The 23,391-nt window shown below is 38.7% G+C and overlaps 2 protein-coding genes across 3 annotated transcripts in view; one reads left to right on the top strand and one right to left on the bottom strand.

Moving 5' to 3' along the window:
* Positions 1 to 23,391, top strand: part of DOCK3 (dedicator of cytokinesis 3) — a 505,777-nt gene that overhangs the window by 316,618 nt on the left and 165,768 nt on the right. For both annotated transcript variants that reach the window (XM_055343227.1, XM_055343226.1), the window contains exons 7-8: positions 7,159 to 7,243; positions 23,305 to 23,346. In XM_055343227.1, the coding sequence (XP_055199202.1) occupies positions 7,159 to 7,243; positions 23,305 to 23,346 (127 nt within the window). The remainder of the gene's footprint in view (positions 1 to 7,158; positions 7,244 to 23,304; positions 23,347 to 23,391) is intronic.
* LOC129521604 (receptor activity-modifying protein 1-like) lies at positions 68 to 545 on the bottom strand. Its single transcript, XM_055343228.1, has one exon. It carries the CDS (start codon positions 542 to 544, stop codon positions 98 to 100), a length of 447 nt encoding a protein of 148 aa, XP_055199203.1. The 5' UTR covers position 545; the 3' UTR covers positions 68 to 97.

The following is a 23,391-nucleotide window of genomic DNA, read 5'->3' as shown; positions in this document are numbered from 1 at the left end:
AGAAGTACGGGGACGGGGCCCGGCTCTGCCGTGAGGGCGCAGCAGCTGTCCCCGGGCCAGGCCAGGGCTCCCCCTCAGCGGGCGGCCACCCCCTGGCCTACACGATGCCCTCGGGGCGCTTGCTTCTCCACACCACCAGCATCATCACCAGCAGGGTCACCAGGATGGGCACCACGATGAAGGGGCACAGGATGCTCCGGGGAGGGTCACACACGGCCCTGCCGGACGTGGGGCAGTTTCTGAAGTAGCGCTGGTGCACGGCGACAAAGAACTTGTCCACGGCGGCGTTCGGCCAGAAGCAGTCCAGCTGGTCCGCCACGTGCCGGGTGCAGTCCGTGAGCTCCCCGTAGCTCCTGATGGTCTTGGCCCAGTCGCACCACAGCGTCTTCCCGATGGCCTCCATGCTCACCTTGAAGCGGGTGAGGCACAGCTCCTGGAGGAGAGCGCCGTAGTCGGCGTCCTGGCAGGCCGTGGCCACGAGGAGGTGGTGCACCAGCAGCAGCCAGACGCTGCGTCGCGGGAGGCCGCGCAGGCTCCGAGCCATGGCGCGCGCCTTTTTTTTTTTTTTCCTGGAAAGTCATTTTAATTAGCTTACACAGGCGGCAAAGAGGGAGACATGGAAGCTGACCTGATGGGCTGTGCTTCAGACACTGCCAGGTCTCCCTCCTCCTGGATCCCAAAAGGATTAGCAGCAGCTCTCTAAGAGGCCCCAGGCCTCCGACAGCAAAGACAGAGGACAGTCAGCCCCAGAAAACTGATGGGAAAGTCGTGGGTTATGGGTGCTCAACGTTAAGCGGACGAGGGTGGTGGAAGGAGTGAGTGTGGACTCACACAGGGCTCTCTGAGGCTCCATCCAGCAGGGCTGTGTTTAAGTCTGGGTCAGGCAGAGGAAAGAGCCACAGAGAAAAGCTGAGAGCCCCAGAGGAGGGGCAAAGGCCCTGGGGCAGACAGAGCCATGGACAATACCCACCGCAAGCTTAGGCAAGGCCCCTGCAACACCCCTTGCAAACAAAGCCATCCACACAGTTCAGGGGCCTTGGTCTCTACAAGGCCTGTGTCAGGTTTTATCCTGATAAAACCTCTTTATTTTATTTTTTATGTTTTTATTTAAATTCCATGAATTAACACACAGTGTGGTATTAGTTTCAGGTGTACAACACAGTGATTCAACACCCATACAACACCCAGTGCTCATCACAAGTACTTTCCTTAATCCCCATCATCTATTTCTCCAATCCCCCACCCATATCCCCTCTGGTCACCACCAGATTCTTCTCTATATTTAAGTGTCTGTTTCCTGGTTTGTGTGTCTCTCTTTTTTTCTTCCCTTTGTTCGTCTGTTTTGTTTCTTAAATTCCACAAGTGACTGATATCATATATTTGTCTTTGTCTAACGTTTGACCTATTTTTGATACACATATCTCCATTTATTTTACTTTTATAGCTGCTAGCATTCTAACACCTTCTATATTTCTTTTTTATTTTAATGGAGTTTCAACTTGCCAACATATAGCATAACACCCAGTGCGCATCCCATCAAGTGCTCCCCACAGTGACCGTCACCCAGTCACCCCCAACCCGCGCCCACCTTCCTTTCCACCACCCGTTGTACGTTTCCCAGAGTTAGCTGTCTCTCATGTTCTGTCTCCTTTTCTGTCTCCTTTTCTGATATTTCCCACTCATTTCCCCTTTATTCCCTACCACTATTTTTTATATTCCCCAAATGAATGAGACCATATAATGTTTGTCCTTCTACGATTGACATATTTCACTCAGCATAGTATGCTCCAGTTCCATCCACGTTGAAGCAAATGGTGGGTATTTGTCGTTTCTAATGGCTGAGTAATATTCCATTGTATACAGAGACCACATCTTTATCCATTCATCTTTCGATGGACACCGAGGCTCCTTCCACAGTTTAGCTATTGTGGACATTGCTGTTAGAAATATCAAGGTGCAGGTATCCCAGCCTTTCACTGCATCTGTATCTTTGGGGTAAATCCCCAGCAGTGCAATTGCCGGGTCGTAGGGTAGCTCTATTTTTATCTCTTTGAGGAACCTCCACAGTTTTCCAGAGTGGCTGCATCAGTTCACATTCCCACCAACAGTGCAAGAGGGTTCCCCTTTCTCCACATCCTCTCCAACATTTGTTGTTTCCTGCCTTGTTAATTTTCCCCATTCTCACTGGTGTGAGGTGGTATCTCACTGTGGTTTTGATTTGTATTTTCCTGATGGCAAAAAAAATAAAAAAAGTAAACGTTTGATAGTGTTCCCCTGGGAGCCATCTGGCCCTGGACTTTTGTGTCTTGGGAGGTTTTTGATGACTGCTTCAATTTCCTCCCTGGTTATTGGCCTGTTCAGGTTTTCTATTTCTTCCTGTTCCAGTTTTGGTAGTTTGTGGTTTTCCAGAAATGAGTCCATTTCTTCTAGATTGCCTAATTTGTTGGTGTATAGCTGCTCATAATATGTTTTTAAAATCGTTTGTATTTCCTTGGTGTTGGTGGTGATCTCTCCTTTCTCATTCATGATTTTATTAATTTGAGTCTTTTCTTCTAAGACTTCTTCTTTTTAATAAGGCTGGCTAATGGCTTATCTATCTTATTAATTCTTTCAAAGAACTAACTCCTAGTTTTGTTAATCTGTTCCATAGTTCTTCTGGTCTCTATTTCATTGAGTTCAGCTCGAATCTTTATTAACTCTCTTCTTCTACTGGATGTAGGATCTATTTGCTATTTTTTCTCCAGCTCCTTTAGGTGCAAGGTTAGCTTTTTGTATTTGAGTTCTTTCCAGTTTTTGGATGGATGCTTGTATTGCGATGTATTTCCCCCTCAGGACTGATTTTGCTGTATCTCAAAGATTTTGAATGGTTGTATCTTCATTCTCATTAGTTTCCATGAATCTTTTAAATTCTTCTCTAATTTCCTGGTTGACCCTTTCATCTTTTAGCAGGATGGTCCTTAACCTCCATGTGTTTGAAATCCTTCCAAACTTCTTCATGTGATTTAGTTCTAGTTTCAAAGCATTATGGTCTGAAAATATGCAGGGTACAATCCCAATCTTTTGGTATCAGTTAAGACCTGATTTGTGACCCGGTATGTGGTCTATTCTGGAGAAAGTTCCATGGGCACTTGAGAAAAGTGTGTATTCAGTTGTGTTTGGATGTAAAGTTCTGTAAATATCTGTGAAATCCATCTGGTCCAGTGTATCATTTAAAGCTCTTGTTTCTTTGGAGATGTTGTGCTTAGGAGACCTGTTGATTGTAGAAAGTGTTACATTCAAGTCACCAAGTATAAGTGTATTATTATCTAAGTATATCTTAACTTTGGTTATTAATTGATTGATATACTTGGCAGCTCCCACATTCGGGGCATAAATATTCATGATTGTTAGGTCCTGTTGTTGGATAGATCCTTTAAGTATGATATAGTATCCCTCTTCATCTCTTACTACAGTCTCCGGGATAAACTTTAGTTTATCTGATATAAGGATGGCTACCCCTGCTTCTTTTGAGGACCATTTGAATGGTAAATGGTTCTCCAACCTTTTATTTTCAGGCTGTAGGTGTCCTTACCTCTAAAATGAGTCTCTTGTAGACTGCAAATAGATGGGTCTTGCTCTTTTATCCAGTCTGAAACCCTTCGCCTTTTGATGGGGTCATTAAGCCCATTCACGTTCAGAGTTACTATTGAAAGATGAATTTAGGGATCCCTGGGTGGCGCAGCGGTTTGGCGCCTGCCTTTGGCCCAGGGTGTGATCCTGGAGACCCGGGATCGAATCCCACGTCAGGCTCCCGGTGCATGGATCCTGCTTCTCCCTCTGCCTGTGTCTCTGCCTCTCTCTCTCTCTGTGTGACTATCATAAATAAATAAAAATTAAAAAAAAAAGATGAATTTAGTGTCATCATGATACCTATTCAGTCCCTGTTTTTGTGGATTGTTCCCTTGGGCTTCCTCTTTCTATTACAGAATCCCCCTTCATATTTCTTGCAGAGCTGGCTTGGTGGTCACATTCAGTTTCTGCCTATCTTGGAAGCTCTTTATCTCTACTTCTATTCTGAATGAGAGCCTTGCTGGATAAAGGATTCTTGGCTGCAGGTTCTTCTCATTTAGGACCCTGAATATATCCTGCCAGCTCTTTCTGGCCTGCCAGGTCTCTGTGGAGAGGTCTGCTGTTAATCTAATATTTCTCCCCATAAAAGTTAGAGATTTCTTGTCTCTTGCTGCTTTAAGGATCTTCTCTTTATCTTTGGAATTGCAAGTTTCACTATTAAATGTCGAGGTGTTGAGCGTTTTTTATTGATTTTAGGTGGGGATCTCTCTATCTCCTGGATCTGAATGCCTGTTTCCCTTCTCAAGTTAGGAAAGTTCTCAGCTATGATTTGTTCAAATACATATTCTTTGACCTCTGTCCCTTTTGGCACCCTTGGGAACCCCAATTAAATGTAGATTTTTCCTTCTGAGGCTGTCATTTATTTCCCTTAGCCTATCCTCATGATCTTTTAATTGTTTTTCTGTTTTTTTCCTCAATTTCCCTCCTTGCCATCAACTTGTCTTCTGTGTCATTCACTCATTCTTTTACCTCATTAACCCTCGTTAGGACCTCTAGTTTGGATTGCATCTCTTTTAATTGAGTTTTAATTTCTGCCTGATTAGATCTAAATTCTGCAGTCATGAAGTCTCTTGAATCCTTTATGCTTTTTTCTAGAGCCACTAGTAGCTTTATAATTGTGCTTCTCAATTGGCTTTCTGACATTGAATTATAATTCAAATTTTTTGACTCTGTGAGAGAGAGGACTGTTTCTGATTCTTTCTTTTGAGGTGAGTTTTTCCTTCTAGTCATTTTGCTCAGTGCAGAGTGGCCAAAAAAAATTTGTACTGGAAAAAGGAGAAAAAGAGAGAAGAGAAAAAAGAAAAGAAAAAAGAAGAAAATAAAAGGGGGGGGGAAGCAAACAAAACAAAAAAACAAGGGGGAGTATCCTCTGATTCTATATACTGTAAATCCCTCGACTTCCCCTGGAACTTTCCAGTGCTGCTTGGTCAATAACTTGCTTTCCCCCTGTCCATCTAGCTGGTCTTCTGGGGGAGGGGCCTGCTGTGCTGATTCTCAGGTGTGAGCACCTGGGGTAGCTTCTCAGCCTGGTGCACGGCTCAGTGGGAGTTGTTTTTCCTGTTTATCCTGTGAGGCCACTGTGAGGCTCAGTGGGGGTTGTTTATCCTGTGAGGCCCCAGAAGGAACAACAGTGGCTGCAGCCAGCTCTCCAGCCTTGGAGTCAGCTCCCGCAGTAACTACCTCAGCTCCCAGTCCGCAGGGGCCTGGATGCTCCGGGGGCGGAGGCTGCTGATCTGCACAGCTCCCTGCCGCCCGGTGGTGGCAGGAGCGTCCTGGCTGTCCTGGGCCCTCAGGCCTCTGCCTATCCCGGGGGGGAACACCGGATATGGGCTATGTCCCCCGGTGCCCTGGGCTCCAGGACCTGCGCTGATGGAATTGCGCTCGCCGGGGCGCACAGCCCCCTCTGCCTGAGCCACAGCCAGAGCTGCTCCCGGGCCCCCCCCGCAAGCGCTCCAGCCCTTTAGGGAGCTTGGCTGCGGTATGTGGTGTACTCTCCCCCCCGGGGTGCAGGTCCTCTGTTAGAGCCTGAGGGCATCCCCGCCCCTCCTGGAATCCTGCTTCAACTCCCTGTGAGCACCTTTCTTTCTGGGAAGATTGGTGAAGCTCCTGTTTCTCTGGGATGGGGCTTTCCTGTCCTGGGGGTACTCGCCCTGTGGCCTTAGCCCGGGCCCTCCTGGGGCCCCTACCCCTTGGTTGCTTTTTATTTCTTTATTCCCACCCCCACCCCCCCACCCCCGTCTTCCTACCTTGATAGAAGCGTGAACTCAAAAACAAACAAAAAAAAGAAGAAGAAGCGTGAACTCTTCTCACTGTAGCATTCCAGCTGTTCTCTCTTTAAATCTCAGGCCTAATTCGTAGGTTTTCAGGGTGATTTGAAAGTTATCTAGGTAATTTGGTGGGGACAGGCGACTTGGGGACCCTACTCTTCCGCCATCTTCTATTTTATTTTAAATAATGGTAGTTTTATCCACAGAAAGAGCCTACAGAATTAGTTTTGCTAGCATTTTCTAAAAGTAGTTCATAGTCTAGTTGAAGAGAAAAATATATATACTTCTTTCATTGTCTATGGGATACTTTTGCCAGATGCAGTAATTTATAATCCTAGTGTTCGAGTGTATAGTAAGGTCACCAAGAAGCTCTGAAAGCCTGATGAGAGTTATAGATCCTCTCCTCAAAAAAAAAAATCATACATGAACACACATACATACTGTTGTAAGCAATTTTGGAGTCCACAGCCCCATAACTCCATTTGACTCCAGGTTTAGAGAGTGAGAAAAGAGCTAAAACATTTACTGAACATAAATTATGTACCATATTTGAACCCAGGTCTCTGACTGTCTTGAGTTATTTACACTGCCTCATATTGCCTGCCCTAGTTAGTCACTAATCACCATCTCTTATTCTTGCCTCCCCAAATTATACCAGAAATTCCAAATATGGGGTATTTTTTTTAGGAGTAATACTCCTTGGCTACAGTTTCATATAAAGTTTCTTAAGGTATTGGCTAATATGTGCTAAGGTCTGTACTATAACCAGTGTCAGTATTAAATTGAAAATGAGATAAAAACTCAAACATACCTTTCTTTGGGTTCAGTATCTTTTGGAGGCAATTTTTTATGTGTTGAATTACAAATCTGCTTGGACCCTGAATAATTTTTTCATCCTAATGAAAGTAATGCTTGACTGAGTCTTGAGCATACTTGTAGGATTGGGAGGAAGAGAAAAAACACGACTTATTAATGATCTATAGAAAATATATCCTTAACGAACTCAAACACTCTCTTATAGACATGATACTGAATGGATTCTTTTTACCATCACAAGAGGAAACTTCTTGGTGATTAAAATTGTCAGTCTTAAAATCTCCAGCCCCATTTATTTACCTTAGGTGAGCACAGTTAGGTATTACTGGATAAAAGCATGTCCCTGTTGGGGTAGTGTCTTAATCTCTGTCCACAAGGTCATGGCAGTTATGAGCTTCCAGTTACATAAAGAAAGATGAGTAATCTGAGGACATGGCATGCTGAGTGTGTTCTTTCTTTTTACTAGACATTTGGGCCTGGATTTGGTGCCTCGAAAGGACTTTGAAGTAGTGGATTCAGACCAGATTAGTGTCTCGGATCTCTATAAAATGGTAAGAAATCTACACAGAGTATGCGTGTTCCTGTACACCTCGTTTTTTTATCATTTTTTCCTCCTTTTTCATCCCTAGTTATACTATGAAACAATATTGCTAAAGTTGTTCCTTTGTCAGTCCCACTGTAGGTAAGGGGTCTTCCTTATTTTGACACAACATACCACCTTAGTTTTCTAAATGGCATTACTGTGTAATGCTGTACCATAATATCCAGGGGTCATTTATTTGTTTGTTTTTCTGGTGAATGGAGCTCCTTCAGCCTCTAGAAGTTACCAAAATTCTTTCTCTCCCCACTTCTTAAAAATAGAAGGCAGTTGAAGCTGTAAAGAGCCAATTTATTGGTTAATGTAATGATTAAACCTAGAAATAAGGTACCAATATTTCTAAGTGAGACAGACCTGATACATCCTTAGCTGTCTGTTGGCTGTTATTAAAATGTATTGAGTTAATTGACGATCAAGATTATATTTTACAGGCTGAATGAGAAGTAACTAAAAGAAAGGTAAAAACTTTTAAGGTAAAACAAACATCAGAAACTTCTGGCGACTATTATGCTTAGACTAAGGGACTGAGTAAAACCTTTGAGGAGTTATGTATTTGAGAAGTATCTACTGGTGTGACAAAAATCTGTGAAGGCATTTGAGCCGAGGAATTACATGATCTGGCTTATATTTTAAATGGCTCCCTCCAGCAGATGTATGCAGAAGGACTGGAGTGGGGCAAGAATGGAAGCAGGGAGCAGTAATTCAAACAAAAATATTTTAATTTTCAGTATTTAGGCTAGAGTTGGAACAAAGAAGATAATAAATTGTTGGATTCTGAATGTGTGTTGGAGATAAATCCATTTGGAGTTGTTAATAGATTGATTTGGTATGTGTCTACAAAAAGAGAAAGGTCAGAGAAGAATGACTCTCATGTTTTGATCTTCCCGACTTTGATCTTAAAAAGTGGAATAGGAAATATTGTGGGAGAAGCAGGTTTGGGAATATAGCAGTGGGAATCAGTGTATTGGTTTGGTTTTTCCTTTCAAGTTTGAGATGACTTTTAAACTGCCAAACTGAGATGGTGAAAGTCTGGACCTCAGAAGTGAAGTTCAGATATAACAATTTCAGTCATCAGAGTATATGTGGTATTTAAAGCTGTTGAAGGAGTTGACCACTCCCTTCGCTAGATCTCCATACAGTGAAACCCAGCGTTAGCAGATCCTACATAGCACTTCCAGACAGCCAAGAATCAATAAACATTGAAGCAAACCTCCCACATAAAAGTTAGAGACCAGAACAAATACATGTGAAAAGAACTTGGAAGAAACAGACAAGTCAGTAGAAGAATATGGTGGTTGCTGTCTGCAAAGAGAAATGAGGAAACAACCAGGAAACTGGAGCAATCTAAGAAGCAATCGAAGAAGCTCTAGAAAATTACAAATGAGATAACTGGGATAAACTCGACATAAAGATTAGAAAATAGGATGACAGCAACAAAAAGTTAGCAATAGGAGAGAAATGTTAGAGGTTTGGTCCAAGAGGTCCAATATCCAGATAATGGAGTTTCAGAAGAGAAAATAGAGAAAAAGAAAGAAAATTACCAAAGAAATCTTATTAAAAACTTTTCCAGGGTGGTGATATCACCAAGATGGTGGAATAGGAGTTTTCCATCCTCTGCTCCCCATGAAGATCAGTAATTCGGCACAAATGAAAAATAGCTCTGGGAGAGCTCAGAAGAAAGCTTTCACTTAAGAAGCTTCAGTAACACAGTAGAGCAAAACCTAAGAATAACCATAAAAAAGGGTAAGAAGAACAATTTCATTTTCCTGCATCATTCCATACCCCAAACTGGTACTGCTCAGCACCAAGAAAGAACTCCCTGGCTTAGGGATGCCTGGGTGGCTCAGTGGTTGAGCGTCTGACTTTGGCCTGGAGTGTGATCCTGGAGTCACGGGATCAAGTCCCACATCGGGCTCCTCGTAGGGAGCCTGCTTCTCCCTCTGCCTGTGTCTCTGCCTCTCTGTTTCTCTGTGTCTTTTATGAATAAATAAATAAAATAAAAATCTTAAAAAAAAAAGAAAAAGAAAAGAAAGAGCTCCCTGGCCTAAAGCAGTTCTCCTTGAGTCCTTGAGCTACCAGCTTCCCAGCCCTTTAGGCCACTGTACAAAGACCCACTTTAGTTTTACCCCACCTAGAGCCTGGCAAAGCTGATACATCTAGAGATAGGTAGGAACAAGGAAAAGGGTAGGGGCTACCCATGTCAGCCATACAGTGAGAGTGACCATCGTTCCAACTGGGCTGCTCCACATAGGATCCCAGCATCCTTCAATGCTGGACTTCAACAATCCTTATAGATGCTGCAAACTCCCTCAGCTTTCATCCCTGAGGACCTCGTCATGGATCCCAGCAGACTGCTCACAGAGGACCCCAGCATCTCTCACCTTTGAAGAAACCAATGGCCAGCAAAGCTGCCACAGAACCCCTGCAGATTTTTTTTTACCAAGTTTTTCACTCCATAGGACTTTGCATTCACAGATGCCAGCCCCCTGACCATCTCATGCTCTCTCCCTACCCCTTGCTGGGGCATGAAATATGCAGCAGCCAGCTGTAGCCTCTGTGGCTATGAATATGTAATATGCCAGCCTAGACTCCCAAGGCTGACCCTCACAGTTATGTATATGTTCATGCCTAGCCCATGCAACTGTATACCTGCACACTGCTGGCCTGACTTCCATCACTGGCCTCCATTGTCATGCATGCTCCCATGGTGAGCTCCTGTAGACAGAGAAGTGTATACAGCAGCCAAGGCCCCCACAGCCGCTTATGGACCCATATCTGCCCTTGACATTTGTCAATGGCCTGCATCACTGGGCTCACCTAAAGCTAGCCCCTGCAAGTATGTATCTGCATACTGCCAACCCAACTCCTTTCCCAGTCCTGCTAGCCAAGAATACTTTACCCAGGAAAGTTGTCCTTCAGAAATAAAGGAGATATAAGGATTTTCTCCGACAAAAGCTGAGAGAGTTCAAAACTACCAGATCTGCCTTACAAGAAATGCTGCAAGTTCTTCAAGCTGAAATGAAAAAAAAAAATAGTAGCATGAAAACTGATGGAAAGATAAAACACAATGGTAAAGGTAAGTATATAGTCAAAATCACAATACTCCAATACTGTAGTGTGGTGGTTTATAACTCTAGTATAAAGATTAAGGGACATGGGACACCTGGGTGGCTCAGTGGTTGAGCATCTTCCTTTGGCTCAGGTCATGATCCCAGGGTCCTGAGATCGAGTTCTGCTTCGGGCTCCCCATGGGGAGCCTGCCTCTCCCTCTGCTTATGTCTCTGCCTTTCGCTCTGTGTCTCTCACAAATAAATAAAATCTTTTTTAAAAAAGGTTAAGGGACAGAAAAATTTTAAATAACTATAGCTAACAGAAAAATAGGCACATAGATCAATGGAACAGAATAGTAAAACCCACAAATGGACCCACAGCTATATGGTCAACTAATCTTTGACAAAGCAGGAAGAATATCCAATGGAAAAAAGGTAGTCTCTTTAATAAATGATGTTGGGGAAACTGGACAACAACATGCAGAAGAATGAAGCTAGACTGCTTTCTTACACTATACACAAAAATAAATTCAAAATGGATCAAAGACCTAAATGTGAGACCTAAAACCTTAGAGGAGAACACAGGCAGAAACCTCTTTGACACTAGCCATAGCAGCTCCTTACTAGACATATCTCCGGAGGCAAGGGAAACAGAAGAAAAAATGAACTGCTGAGGCCTTATCAAGATAAAAACTTCTGCATGGTGAAGGAAACAACAAAACTAAAAGGCAGCCTTCAGAATGAGAGAAGATATTTGCAAATGACATATCTGATAAAGGGTTAGTATCCAAAATCTATAAAAAAAAAAGTATCAAATTCAACACTCAAAAAAGAAATAATTCAGTTAGGAAATGGGCAGAAAACATGAATAAACACTTTTCCAAAGAAGACATCTAGATGCTTAATATCACTCATCATCAGGGCAATAGAAATCAAAACTACAGTGAGATATCACCTCACACCAATCAGAATGTCTAAAATCAACACAGGAAACAGGTGTTGGCTAGGATGTGGAGGAAAGGGAATACTGCTGGTAGGAATGCAAACTGATGCAGCCACTCTGCAAAATAGCATGGAGGTTCCTCAAAAGTTAAAAATAGAAATACTCTATGACCCAGCAGTTGCACTACTAGGTATTTACCCAGGAGATACAAAAATACTGATTTGAAGGGGCATATGCACCCTGATGTTTATAGCAGTGTTATCAACAATAGCCAAATTATAGACAGAATCTGAATATCCTTTGATGAATGGATAAAAAGATGTTATATATATATATATTATATATACCAAATGGTTTCACTGATATATGGAATTTAAGAAAACAAAACAGATGAACATAAGGGAAGAAAAATAGAGAGAGGGAGGCAAACCATAAGAGGTGCTTAACTATAGAAAACAAACTGAGGGTTGCTGGAGGAGAGATAGGTGGAGGATGGGCTAAATGAATGATGGATATTAAGGAGGGCACTTGTTGTGATGAGTACTGGGTGTTGTATGTAAGTTACAGTTCACTAAATTCTACTCCTGAAACCAGTATTACACTATATGGTAACTAACTAGAATTTAAATAAAAATTTGAAACATGAAAAAGTAACTGTAGCTAATATAATTTGCTAATGGTTACATAATATAAAAATATAAATTGGAACATCAAAAATGTAAAGAGGGAGGGGTTGTGTAAAAGGGTCGAGATTTTGTATGGGATTGAAGTTGAGTTGTAATCCTCTTAAAAAAGACTGTTACAGTTATAAGATGTTTTATGTAAGCTTCATGTAACCAGAAAGCAAAAACCTACAGTAGATACATGCAAAATAAAGAGAAGGGAATCAAAGCATACCACTATGGGAAAACATCAATTCACAAAGAAAGACAGCAAGAGAGCTGAGGACAGTAATAAAGGAACTACAGAAAGAGCTAAGAAATAATTTTTTTTTTGGAAAACAGGTTTTTTTTAATGGCAATAATTAATTCTTCCCTATCATTAATTACTTTAAATGTAAATGGTTTAAATTTTTCAATCAAAGATATAAAGTGGCTAAATAGGTTAAAAAATGATCGAAGAATATGTTACTTACAACAGACTTCCTTTAGCTTTGAGGACACATATAGGCAGAAAGTAAAGGGATAGAAAAAAGATATTCCACTTAAATGGAAACCAAAAGATGGCAGTGGTAGCTATTCTTATATCAGACAAAATAGACTTTCAGTCAAAAGCTGTAATGAGACAAGGTGATTATATAATGATGAAAGGATCAGTTAACTAAGAACATATGACAGATGTAAATATATGTGTCCCCAACTTCAGAACACCTAAATATAGAAAGCAAACATTAATGAAACTAAAGAGATAAATAGCAATATAATAATAACAGGGATGTCAATACCCCACTTTCAACATTGGATAGATCATCCAAACAGAAAAACATAGACACATTAGACTTGACTTAGGTCCTTATACTTAGGACCAAATGGACCTAACAGACATTTACCACCAACAGATATTCAATCCTAAAACAAAATAGGATCCACATTCTTCTCAAGTGCACATGGAACAGTCTACAGGACAGATCATATGTTAAGCTACAAGATAAGTATTAACAAATTTAAGAAGATTAAAATTATATGAAATATCTTTTCTTATGACAATGATTATTTGAAACTAGAAATCAATAACAGAAAGAAAGCTGGAAAATTCACAAATGTATGAAAATTAAGCACCACACTCCTGAATAACCAGTGGGTCGCAGAAGAAATCAGAGAAATTTTTTTTAAAAAAGCATCTTGAGACAAAAAAATGGAAACACAGCATGCTAAAAATTTATTAAACATTAAATAAAGCAATTCTAAGAGGAAAGTTTACAGTAATAAATGCCTGCATTAAAAAAAAAGAAAAATTTCAACTGAACTTAATAGCTCAAAGAACTAGAAAAAGAACAAAGTCCAAAATTAGCAGAAGGAAGGAGATAAAGTCCTGCTAAGAATATAGAAAATGGATAGAAAAACAATAGAAAAGATCAAGAAAGTAAACTAAGATTTGAAGGGTTTGTTTTTTTGTTTTGTTTTGTTTTTAGAAAAGATAAAATTGAAAAACCTTTAGCTAGACTTACCAAGGAAAGAAGAGAACTCAAATAAAATTGTAGATGAAAGAGAACATTGCAATTGATACAACAGAAATACAAATGATTATAAGAGAGTAGTATGAATAATTATATGCCAACAAATTGGACAGTCTAGATAGAAACATACAACTTACCAAGACTAAATCAAGAAGAAATAGAAAACGGACTAGTAACAAGTAAGGAGAGCAAATCAGTAATCAAAAACTTCCCAACAGGGCAGCCCCGGTGGCGCAGCAGTTTGGCGCTGCCTGCAGCCTGGGGTGTGATCCTGGAGACCCGGGATCGAGTCCCACATCGGGCTGCCTGCATGGAGCCTGCTTCTCCCTCTGCCTGTGTCTCTGCCTCTCTCTCTGTGTGTCTATGAATAAATAAATAAAATCTTTAAAAAAAAAAAAACTTCCCAACAAAAGCTGAGGACCAAATGGCTTCATGGGTGAATTCTGTTGAACATTTAAGAAGACTGAATACCAGTCCTTCTCAAACTCTTCCAAAAAAAATTGAAGAGGAGGGAACCTTCCCAAATTTATTTTATATAAGGCCAACATTACCCTGATACCAAAAGTTAGATAAGGACACTACAAGAAATCTACAGACCAAAATCTGTATGAATAGAGGTGCAAAAAAATCTCAACAAGGGATCCCTGGGTGGCGCAGCGGTTTGGCGCCTGCCTTTGGCCCGGGGCGCGATCCTGGAGACCCGGGATCGAATCCCATGTCGGGCTCCCGGTGCATGGGGCCTGCTTCTCCCTCTGCCTATGTCTCTGCCTCTCTCTCTCTCTCTGTGACTATCATAACTAAATAAAAATTAAAAAAAAATCTCAACAAAATACTAGCAAATCAGATTCAACAGCTTATTAAAAGGATCATACACCATGAACAAGTGGGATTTATTCCTAGAATTCAAGGATTGTTCAGCATAAAGGTGATACACCACATTAATGAAATGATACATTGAAATCATAGGATCATCTCAATAGATGCAGAAAAAGCACTTGACAGAATTCAACATCCTAACATGATAAAAAAAAAATTGAACACCTGAGTGGCACAGTTGGTTGAGTGCCCAACTCTTGGTTTCAGCTCAGGTCATGATCTCAGGGTCAGCACAGAGTCTTTTTGGGACTCTCTTTCCCTCTCCCTTTGCCTCTCACTTCTCATCTCGCTCTCTAAAATAATTAAAAAAAAAAACTCTCAACAAAATGGACATAGAAGCAACTTGCCTCAACATAGTAAAGACCATATGTGACAAGCCCACAGCTGACATCATGCCCAATAGTGAAAAGTTGAAAACTTTTCCTCTAACATCAGAAACAGACAAGGGTACCTAATCTCACCATTCCTTTTCAACATAGTATTGGAAGTTTTAGCCAGAGCAATTAGACAAGAAAAAAATAAAAGGCATCCAAGTTGGAAAGGGAGAAGTAAAATTGTTTGTATTTGCATGTGACATGACCTTATATATAGAAAATCCTGAAGTTTGTCCCCCAGAACTGTTAACTATAAATTCAGTTAAGTTTCAGGGATACAAAATCAACACACAAAAGTTAATTGCAAAAGTCAGAATACACTCACAATGAACTATCTGAAAAAGAAATAAAGAAAACAATCCCAATAACAATAGTATCAAAAACAATAAAATTCTTAGGAATAACTTAATCAAGGAACTGAAAGAGCTATACACTAAAAATTATAAGACATTGATGAAAGAAACTGAAGATGATGCAAGTAATTGGAAAGATACCCATGTTTATGAATTGGAAGAAGAAATATTCTTAAAATGTCCATGCTGCATAAATCCATGTATAGATTCAATATAATCCTTATCAAAATGCCAGTGGAATTTTTCAGAAATAGAAAAAAAATCCTAAAATTCAAATGGAACCACAATAGACCCTGTATAGATAAAGCAATCTTGAGAAAGAACAAGGATGGAGGTATCACACTTTCTGATTTCAAATTATATTATAAATTTATAGTAATCAAAATGGTGTGGTACTGGCATAAAAATAGACACACAGACCAATGGAACAGATTTAAGACCCCAGAAGTAAACCCACACATATATGATCAGCTAATATTTGACAAAGGATCCAATAATATTCAATGGGGAAAGGATTGTCTCTTTAGTAAATATTGAGAAAACTGGATATTCACATTCAGAAGAATGAAATTGTGTCTCTGTCTTAAAATCACTCACAAAAATTAACTCTAAATGGATTAAAGCCTTAAATATTAGACCTGAAACTGATCTCCCAGAAGAAAACACAAAGCAAAGCTTCTTGACATTGGTGTTGGCAGTGTTTTTTTGAATATGCCAAAAGCACAACAGTGAAAGTGAAAATCAACAAGTGGGACAACATTAAAACAAAATAGCTCCTATTCAGCAAAAGAAACAATCAACAAAAAAAAAAAAAAAGAAAGAAAGAAACAATCAACAAAATGAAAAGTCAGCCTACAGAATAGGAAAAAATAGGAGTGCCTGGGTAACTCAGTTGGTTAAACATCTGCCTTCAGCTTGGGTTGTGATCCAGGAGTCCCAGGAATTGAGCCTCAGGTCAGGCTCCCAGCTGAACAGGGAGTCTGCCTCTCCCTCTCTCTTTACCCCTACCCCTGCTCCTTTCTCTCACTCTCCTTCAAATAAATAAATAAAATCTTAAAAAAAAAGAATTGGAAAAAATATTCACAAACCATATAGGTGATAAAATTTAATAATCAAAATACACAAGGAACTCCTCAAGTTCAAGAGCAAATAGCAAATAATCTGATTTTTTAAATGGGCAAAGGATCTGACTTTTTTCCAAAGAAGACACAAAAATACATGAAAAGGTACTCAGTATCACCAATCATTAGGGAAATGCAAATCAAAAACACAATGAAATATTACCTCATACCTGTTAGAATGCCTGTCATCAGAAAGACAAGGTACGTACAAACTTTCAGTTATAAAATAAATGATTTAAGATTTGTGTGGAATCAGAAAAGACCCCGAATAGCCAGAGGAATTTTAAAAAAAGAAAACCATATCTGGGGGCATCACAATGCCAGATTTCAGGTTGTACTACAAAGCTGTGTTCATCAAGACAGTGTGGTACTGGCACAAAAACAGACATATAGATCAATGGAACAGAACAGAGAACCCAGAAGTGGACCCTGAACTTTATGCTCAACTAATATACGATAAAGGAGGAAAGACGATCCACTAGAAGAAAGACAGTCTCTTCAATAAATGGTGCTGGGAAAATTGGACATCCACATGCAGAAGAATGAAACTGGACCACTCTCTTGCACCATACACAAAGATAAACTCAAAATAGATGAAAGATCTAAATGTGAGACAAGATTCCATCAAAATCCCAGAGAAGAACTCAGGCAACACCCTTTTTGAACTTGGCCACAGTAACCGGAGAAGGACAAACAGTGTATGTTCTCATTCATTTGGGGAATATGAATAATAGCGAAAGGGAATATAAGGGAAGGGAGAAGAAATGTGTGAGAAATATCAGAAAGGGAGACAGAACATAGAGACTCCTAACTCTGGGAAATGAACTGGGGGTGGTGGAGGGGGAGGAGGGTGGGGGGTGGGGGTGAATGGGTGACGGGCACTGAGGGGTACACTTGACGGGATGAGCACTGGGTGTTATTCTGTATGTTGGTAAATTGAACACCAATAAAAATTAATTTATAAAAAAAAAATAAATAAAATAAAATAAATGATTCATGGAGTGTAAAGTGCATCATAGGAAGTATAGTCAGTAATATTGTAATAACATCAAATGATGACAGAAAGTGACTGCACAACTTTGGTGAACATTTAATAATAGGATTTTTGAATCTGTGTTATAGACATGAAACTAACATGTCATTTATATTACAATAATCAAAAATAAAAGAAACAATTTTTAAAAGATGAGATAAATAACAGCAAGGATGTATAGAAAAGAGAACTCTTAGGGCACCTCAGTGACTTAGTTGGTTGAGTGGCCCACTTACGATTTTGGCTCAGGTCATGATCTCAGGGTCATGAGATTGAACCCTGCATCCTTGGGCTCCACACTTGAATCTACTTGAGATTTTCTCCCTCTGCCCTTCTCCCCACTTGTTGCTTGCTCATTCTCTCTCTTAAATAAATAAACGAATCTTTTTAAAAAAAGAAAGAAAAAAGAACTCTTGTCCTCTGTTGTTGGAAATACAAATTTGTACAGTCACTATAAAAAACAGAATGGAGAATCTTCAAAAAAGAGAAAATAGAACCACCATATGATCTAGCAATTCCGCTTCTGGTTATATATCCAAAGGAATTGAAATCAGGATCTCAAAGAGATAACTGACTTTCTTGTTCATTGCAGCCTTTTTTACAATAACCAAGACACAGAAACAATCTAAGTGTCCATTGATGAGTGAATGGATAAATAAAATATAGTATACATACAATGGAATATTAATCATACATAATAAAGAAGAAAATCCTGCCATTTGTGACAACATGGATAAACCTTTAGAGCATTATACTAAATGAAATAAGCCAGAGAATGACAAACACTGTGATCTCATTTATATATGAAATCTAAAAAAGCTGAACCCAAAAACACAGTAGATTGATGGTTTCCAGGGGCTGGGGAGAAGGGAAAATGAGATATAAGAGGATTAAGTTCTGGGGATCTAATGTGAAGCATGGTGACTGTAGTTAACAGTAGTGTATTTTGTACTTGAAAGTTGTTAAAAGAGTAGACCTTAAATGTTCTCACCATACCAATAACAAAAAGGTAATTATGTCAGATGAAGTATGTAATTAACCTTATCACTTTGCAGTATTATATGTGTATCAAATCATCATGTTCTGTTCCTTAGATTTATATAATGTTTTATGTCAATTATACCTCAATAAAGCTGGAAAAAACTTCTCCAGAACATAGATATGAGTGTCCAGATTGAAAGGGCCTAACAAATATTTAGCACTTAATTATGAAATCTCAGCTCACTAAAGCTGAACGCTTCCAGCAAGAAAAATAAGTCACCTACTAAGGATTTGTCATAAAAATAACATTTGTCTTCCTAGTAGTAACGTTGAAGACTAGAAAATAATGAAATATTGCCTTTAAAATTCTGAGGAAAATAAAATTTGACCTAGAATGTTATTTTTATTCAGCTACATTATCAATCAAATGGGAAAGTAGCCTAAAGAAAATTTTGGTCACCCAAATTATCAAAACAAAAAGTCTCTTTAACCATTTTTCAGGAAACTACTGAAGAATAAATTATTTCTTTAAAATGAAGGAATAAACCAAAAGATGCTGTTATGTGCCATCCAGCAAAAGGATTCTGACTACCAGGAGAGGTGCAAAGAATTCTCAGATTACCATCAGAGGGAGGTTCCAGGATGACATTCATGCAATAGACCTGGAGAGTAACTGATTCAGATGAAGGCAGAGGGCAACCAGGAAACCTCTCCAGGAGGAAAACGAATTCAGACAATATTTGATAGTTTTACCATATGGAGAATGTTTTTCAAAGGTATTTTATTTTAAAAAGAAAAGTATTTTATAGAGTTGTAGGAGGGCATAAGAGAAGATTCTATAGTTTAAATACAACTGAGATTCCAAAGAAAAGCAGAATGTAGTAGAAGAAAGGAAATGTAATTGAAGTACACTATTTGGCTCACCAGTAAACAATATTTAAAAGTTACAATCTTATAAACAAGTTTTAACCAAAACTTGTGAAATATTAGGAAGATAAATGAAGGGAAATTGATTTAAACAGATGTGGAAATCCTTAGCTGCCATTATAAGAAGCCAGTAGGTAAATCTAAAACTAAATGTGACCTTTAGAAATATTCGACAAATTTTAGAAAAAAAGTTGTAAAAAGTTTGAAGTACTTACTTCTAGGAAATAGTACAGGTGAGTAGAGGACTGATAATTTTATTGCAAGGCTTTTAGGGTTATTTAACTTTTAATACTGTATGCTTATATTATGTTTAGCATACTTAAATGTTAATTTTAAAATGTTAACTTACCAAAAAGGCCAAAGAAAAGTTCAAGCCCCTTTTAATTGTTTTCATTTCATTTTGTTTTTTTCTGTATTTTATCCCATGTATTTGCTTTTAGAAAGAACTAGATATAGTGAAGAAAAACCATTTGAAACCAACCTTTTGAAAGTCCATACATTTATTGAAAACCACTTATTTTTATGTTAAATTGCGTACAGTAAATAAATGCTCAGTAAGTGTTTGGGTTATATTTTAAATTTATCAACAAGTTTCAAAGGAATAACCATTTAGAACATTTTTGTATTAACATTTAAATCTATTACTGGAGGGCAGCCTGGGTGGCTCAGTGGTTTAGCGCCACCTTCATCCCAGGGTGTAATCCTGGAGACCAGGGATCGAGTCCCACGTTGGGCCCCCTCCATGGAGCCTGCTTCTCCCTCTGCCTGTGTCTTTGCCTCTCTCTCTGTCCCTCATGAATGAATAAATAAAATCTTTAATAAACAAATAAATAAATAAAATGTATTTATTACTAGAGATTACAGATTCTATGTGAAACTTTCTGATTTTAATACTCTGTCACTCATTTTACAAGGAAACCTTTATGAATAGGATTATACCTTAAGCTGACATTTAGAACATTTTGTTTTTCTTAAAAAAAAAAAAAAGGCAACAATCCCCTGTGCAAATGATGAGTGGTAATAATTGATAAAAATCTCTTTAAATGCACGAATGGATTTTCTCTTCTATATGACAGGAGCCAGAGGAAGCCACTAATGCTCCTCATTTCTTGCTTCTGCATAGTAACATGTCCAAATCCACTTTTAGCAACAGAGAATTGGTGCTGCCCAAACTAGAGAGCATTTCAAAGGGCAACAACAAAGTATTTATGTTAATTTTAATTAGCTGTGCCACTTTGGGGAATGTAGACACTTGAAGGTTGTATAAGAGCTTCTAAATTGTGCGAGGATCTAACAGAGCACTCATATTATAACCTCCTGTTATGTTATTATCTTTCCACATTAGCATGTGTTGGGAACTGTGTTAGTCTGTTATCTTCCAGTGGTAATTAATATTTTTATTAGATCAGTGTTTGTACTTTCATTTCTGGACTAAATTAAATGATTGGATTATTTACCAACAATGAAGCATCATTTTATTAGCGATCCTGACTAGATATGTCTTATATTTCCTTGTAAGACCCACAATAGTTAACATAATTCTAAACCTTTATAGCAGGCAATTAATTGTGTTATTCAGCTGAATAGAATGTCTAAAGCAGCAGTGTTTTTTTTTTCATATTGGTAGATTTTTGTAGGCTACAGAGACTTCAAAGGGATGAAAACGCCTTCTATATGGAGGAAATTTAGCAGAACAGTAATGTAGTGCATACATTTTTTTTAATGAGAAAGGAAAATTTATTCCAAACATAAAGGAACACAGAAGCAATTATAAGAGAATATTTTAATTATCTAGTAATAAATGAGAAAACTTGGCTAAAATAAAAAGGTTTCCCTAGGAAAAGATGTTACCCATATTATCAGAAATACAGATTTATTTTATTTTATTTTTAAAGATTTTATTTATTTATTCATGAGAGGCACAGAGAGAGAGGCAGAGACATAGGCAGAGGCAGAAGCAGGCTCCCTGCGGAGAGGCCAATGGGGGACTGGATCCTACGACCCTGGGATCACAACCTGAGCCAAAGGCAGACAGTCAACCACTGAGCCACCCAGGTGCTCCAGAAATACAGATTTAAAGGAAAGAAGTATTAGTATTTGGCTGACCAGATAGATAGACCTCTGGCCAGCCAAATATTTTATATATACTCACAAAAGCCTTTGAATATTTTATATTATTAATTAGAAAATATAATTATAACATTAACAGTAAGCAATTTTTTGAAGGTTTATAATCAGGAGACAAATTACTGAATGATTAGGTAATCACATCTTCAGCTCTAATATATTAGGCCATATTTTTTTCACAATGACAATATATACTCCCACTAGCAATGTCCATGAAATTCTTAATTAATTTATACTTTTGATGTACTTAGGATATAAAGACGATTAAGATAGGGTTTTTTGCTCCCTGGGAGGGCAGTCTAGAATTGGGTAGCAAACATGGAGACATATACATAATATGTTATAGCTCTAATACAGGTGGTGGTGGTTCTGAAGAGGGATGTATCAGCTGGCCAGCTGAATGCTGCCTGGTAACAGGGAAGTGGTTTTTCCTTATAGTGCCATGAAAAATGTTCCAGAATGCCAGTTTTGATGCCCTTCTCTGGCCACTCGTGGTGTGCTTTTAGACTGGTTTGAAAGTTCTCCTCAAATTTATGCTTCTGAAATCTAGAATGACATTTGTTATTGTCGACAGGGATGTTTTACACTGAAATTAGCTGTAAAATTCTATATATAGTATAACTGAACATTTATGATTAAGATTGGTAGTGATTTTTAAGAGTTAATCAGTAAATCCACTTGAGAAGAATGACTTAGTGCAGCCCCTGAAAGTAAAATAAAACCAAGGAAAGCATTTTAGGCCAGTAAACTCCCCAGTAGTATATGGGCCAGTGAACCATAGGAGACTTGATTTTTTTAAAGCTTTTTTGCATATGATGCTTTCTTTTTACATCACATTTTATGCGATGATTTCCCAAGCTGATGGTGGCCTATTTTGTGATATTTAATATGTATCATGGAATAATCTAGTCCCAAGAATGAACATTAATAGCCAATAATAAACTAATATAGTTAATAATACACATGAATATTTAATAATTGGCAAATACAGCTAGTAAAATACATCTAAATTAATATTTAATTGTATTCAGTTTTCCAAATACATTTAACCCTAAATAAAAGAAATGAAACTATTCTACTTAGCGACCATCCTTCCTACTCATGTGATGTAGAGTAGTTCACCAAATGAGTGCTGTCTCACACTTCTGAGACCCAAAGGAAACAGATAGAAACTCTCATTGTTGAGTTTACCAAGACCAGAGACTGAATTGTTTGAACCCACAATTCTTCCTGGCCAGGGTCTCCTTCTAAATGTGACTGACTTTTCTGTAATAACTACTTATAAAGAAGAATACCGGTAATAATAAAATGAGACTGATCAGCCACTTACAATATAATAGGAACTGTGCCAGGTCAATCTGCACAAAACCCTATGAGGTTGAGTTCAGTACAAAATATTATCCTTACTTTGTAGATCAGCAAACACAAATGTGAGTCAAGATGTAAAACTAAATGTCCTGACTTCTGCAGTTAGGTCCCTAACTAATGTGCTACATCCTATTATATAACTTGAGCCTCACAATAACTCTATGAGGAAAATAATAAAAGCTTTTATGTCAGTTTTACAGTCAAGGAAAATATCTCTTGGGGAGACTGATTTCATAATTCATTTACATGTAGCTGAGATTGAAATATGCTTTTAACATCAGCCAGCAGCAAAGGAACAGCATGTTTGAGAGGGATTTAAAGACCCTCCAGTGTAGAGAGCCTGAAGAAGCTGGATCTTACAGCTTGGGATGTGGTAGAGGGTGGAGAGAACAGTGCCAAAGCATAAATCCAGTAGCAAGCACCTGTGATTTGACTGGTACTTTGAGCTGGAGAGGCTTGAGTTTGAATCCAGACTTTGCCACCTTCTTGCTGAATGATCTTCAGCACATCACTTCTTTACATCAACCTTTAGTTGCCTCAATCAAATACAAATAACATTGTTCTAAAAAGGTTTTCAGAATTAAATGAGAACATATATGTAAAAGACTCCAGAATGCCTAGCATGTAGAGGATGCTTAATAAAAGTTTCCTTCCCAGTTGAGTGAATTTTTCTTTCTTTCTACAGCACTTATCTAGCCGACAGAGTGTCCAGCAAAGCACATCCCAGGTAAGCAGCTTAACTAGGCCTCCCAGTCTTTTGCCTCAGCACTTC

This window comes from Nyctereutes procyonoides, unplaced genomic scaffold (genome assembly GCF_905146905.1).
Source record: "Nyctereutes procyonoides isolate TBG_1078 unplaced genomic scaffold, NYPRO_anot_genome, whole genome shotgun sequence".
Lineage (NCBI taxonomy): Eukaryota > Metazoa > Chordata > Mammalia > Carnivora > Canidae > Nyctereutes > Nyctereutes procyonoides.
Note: the sequence above shows the minus strand (reverse complement) of the source record. Positions and strands in the feature narration are given on the sequence as shown.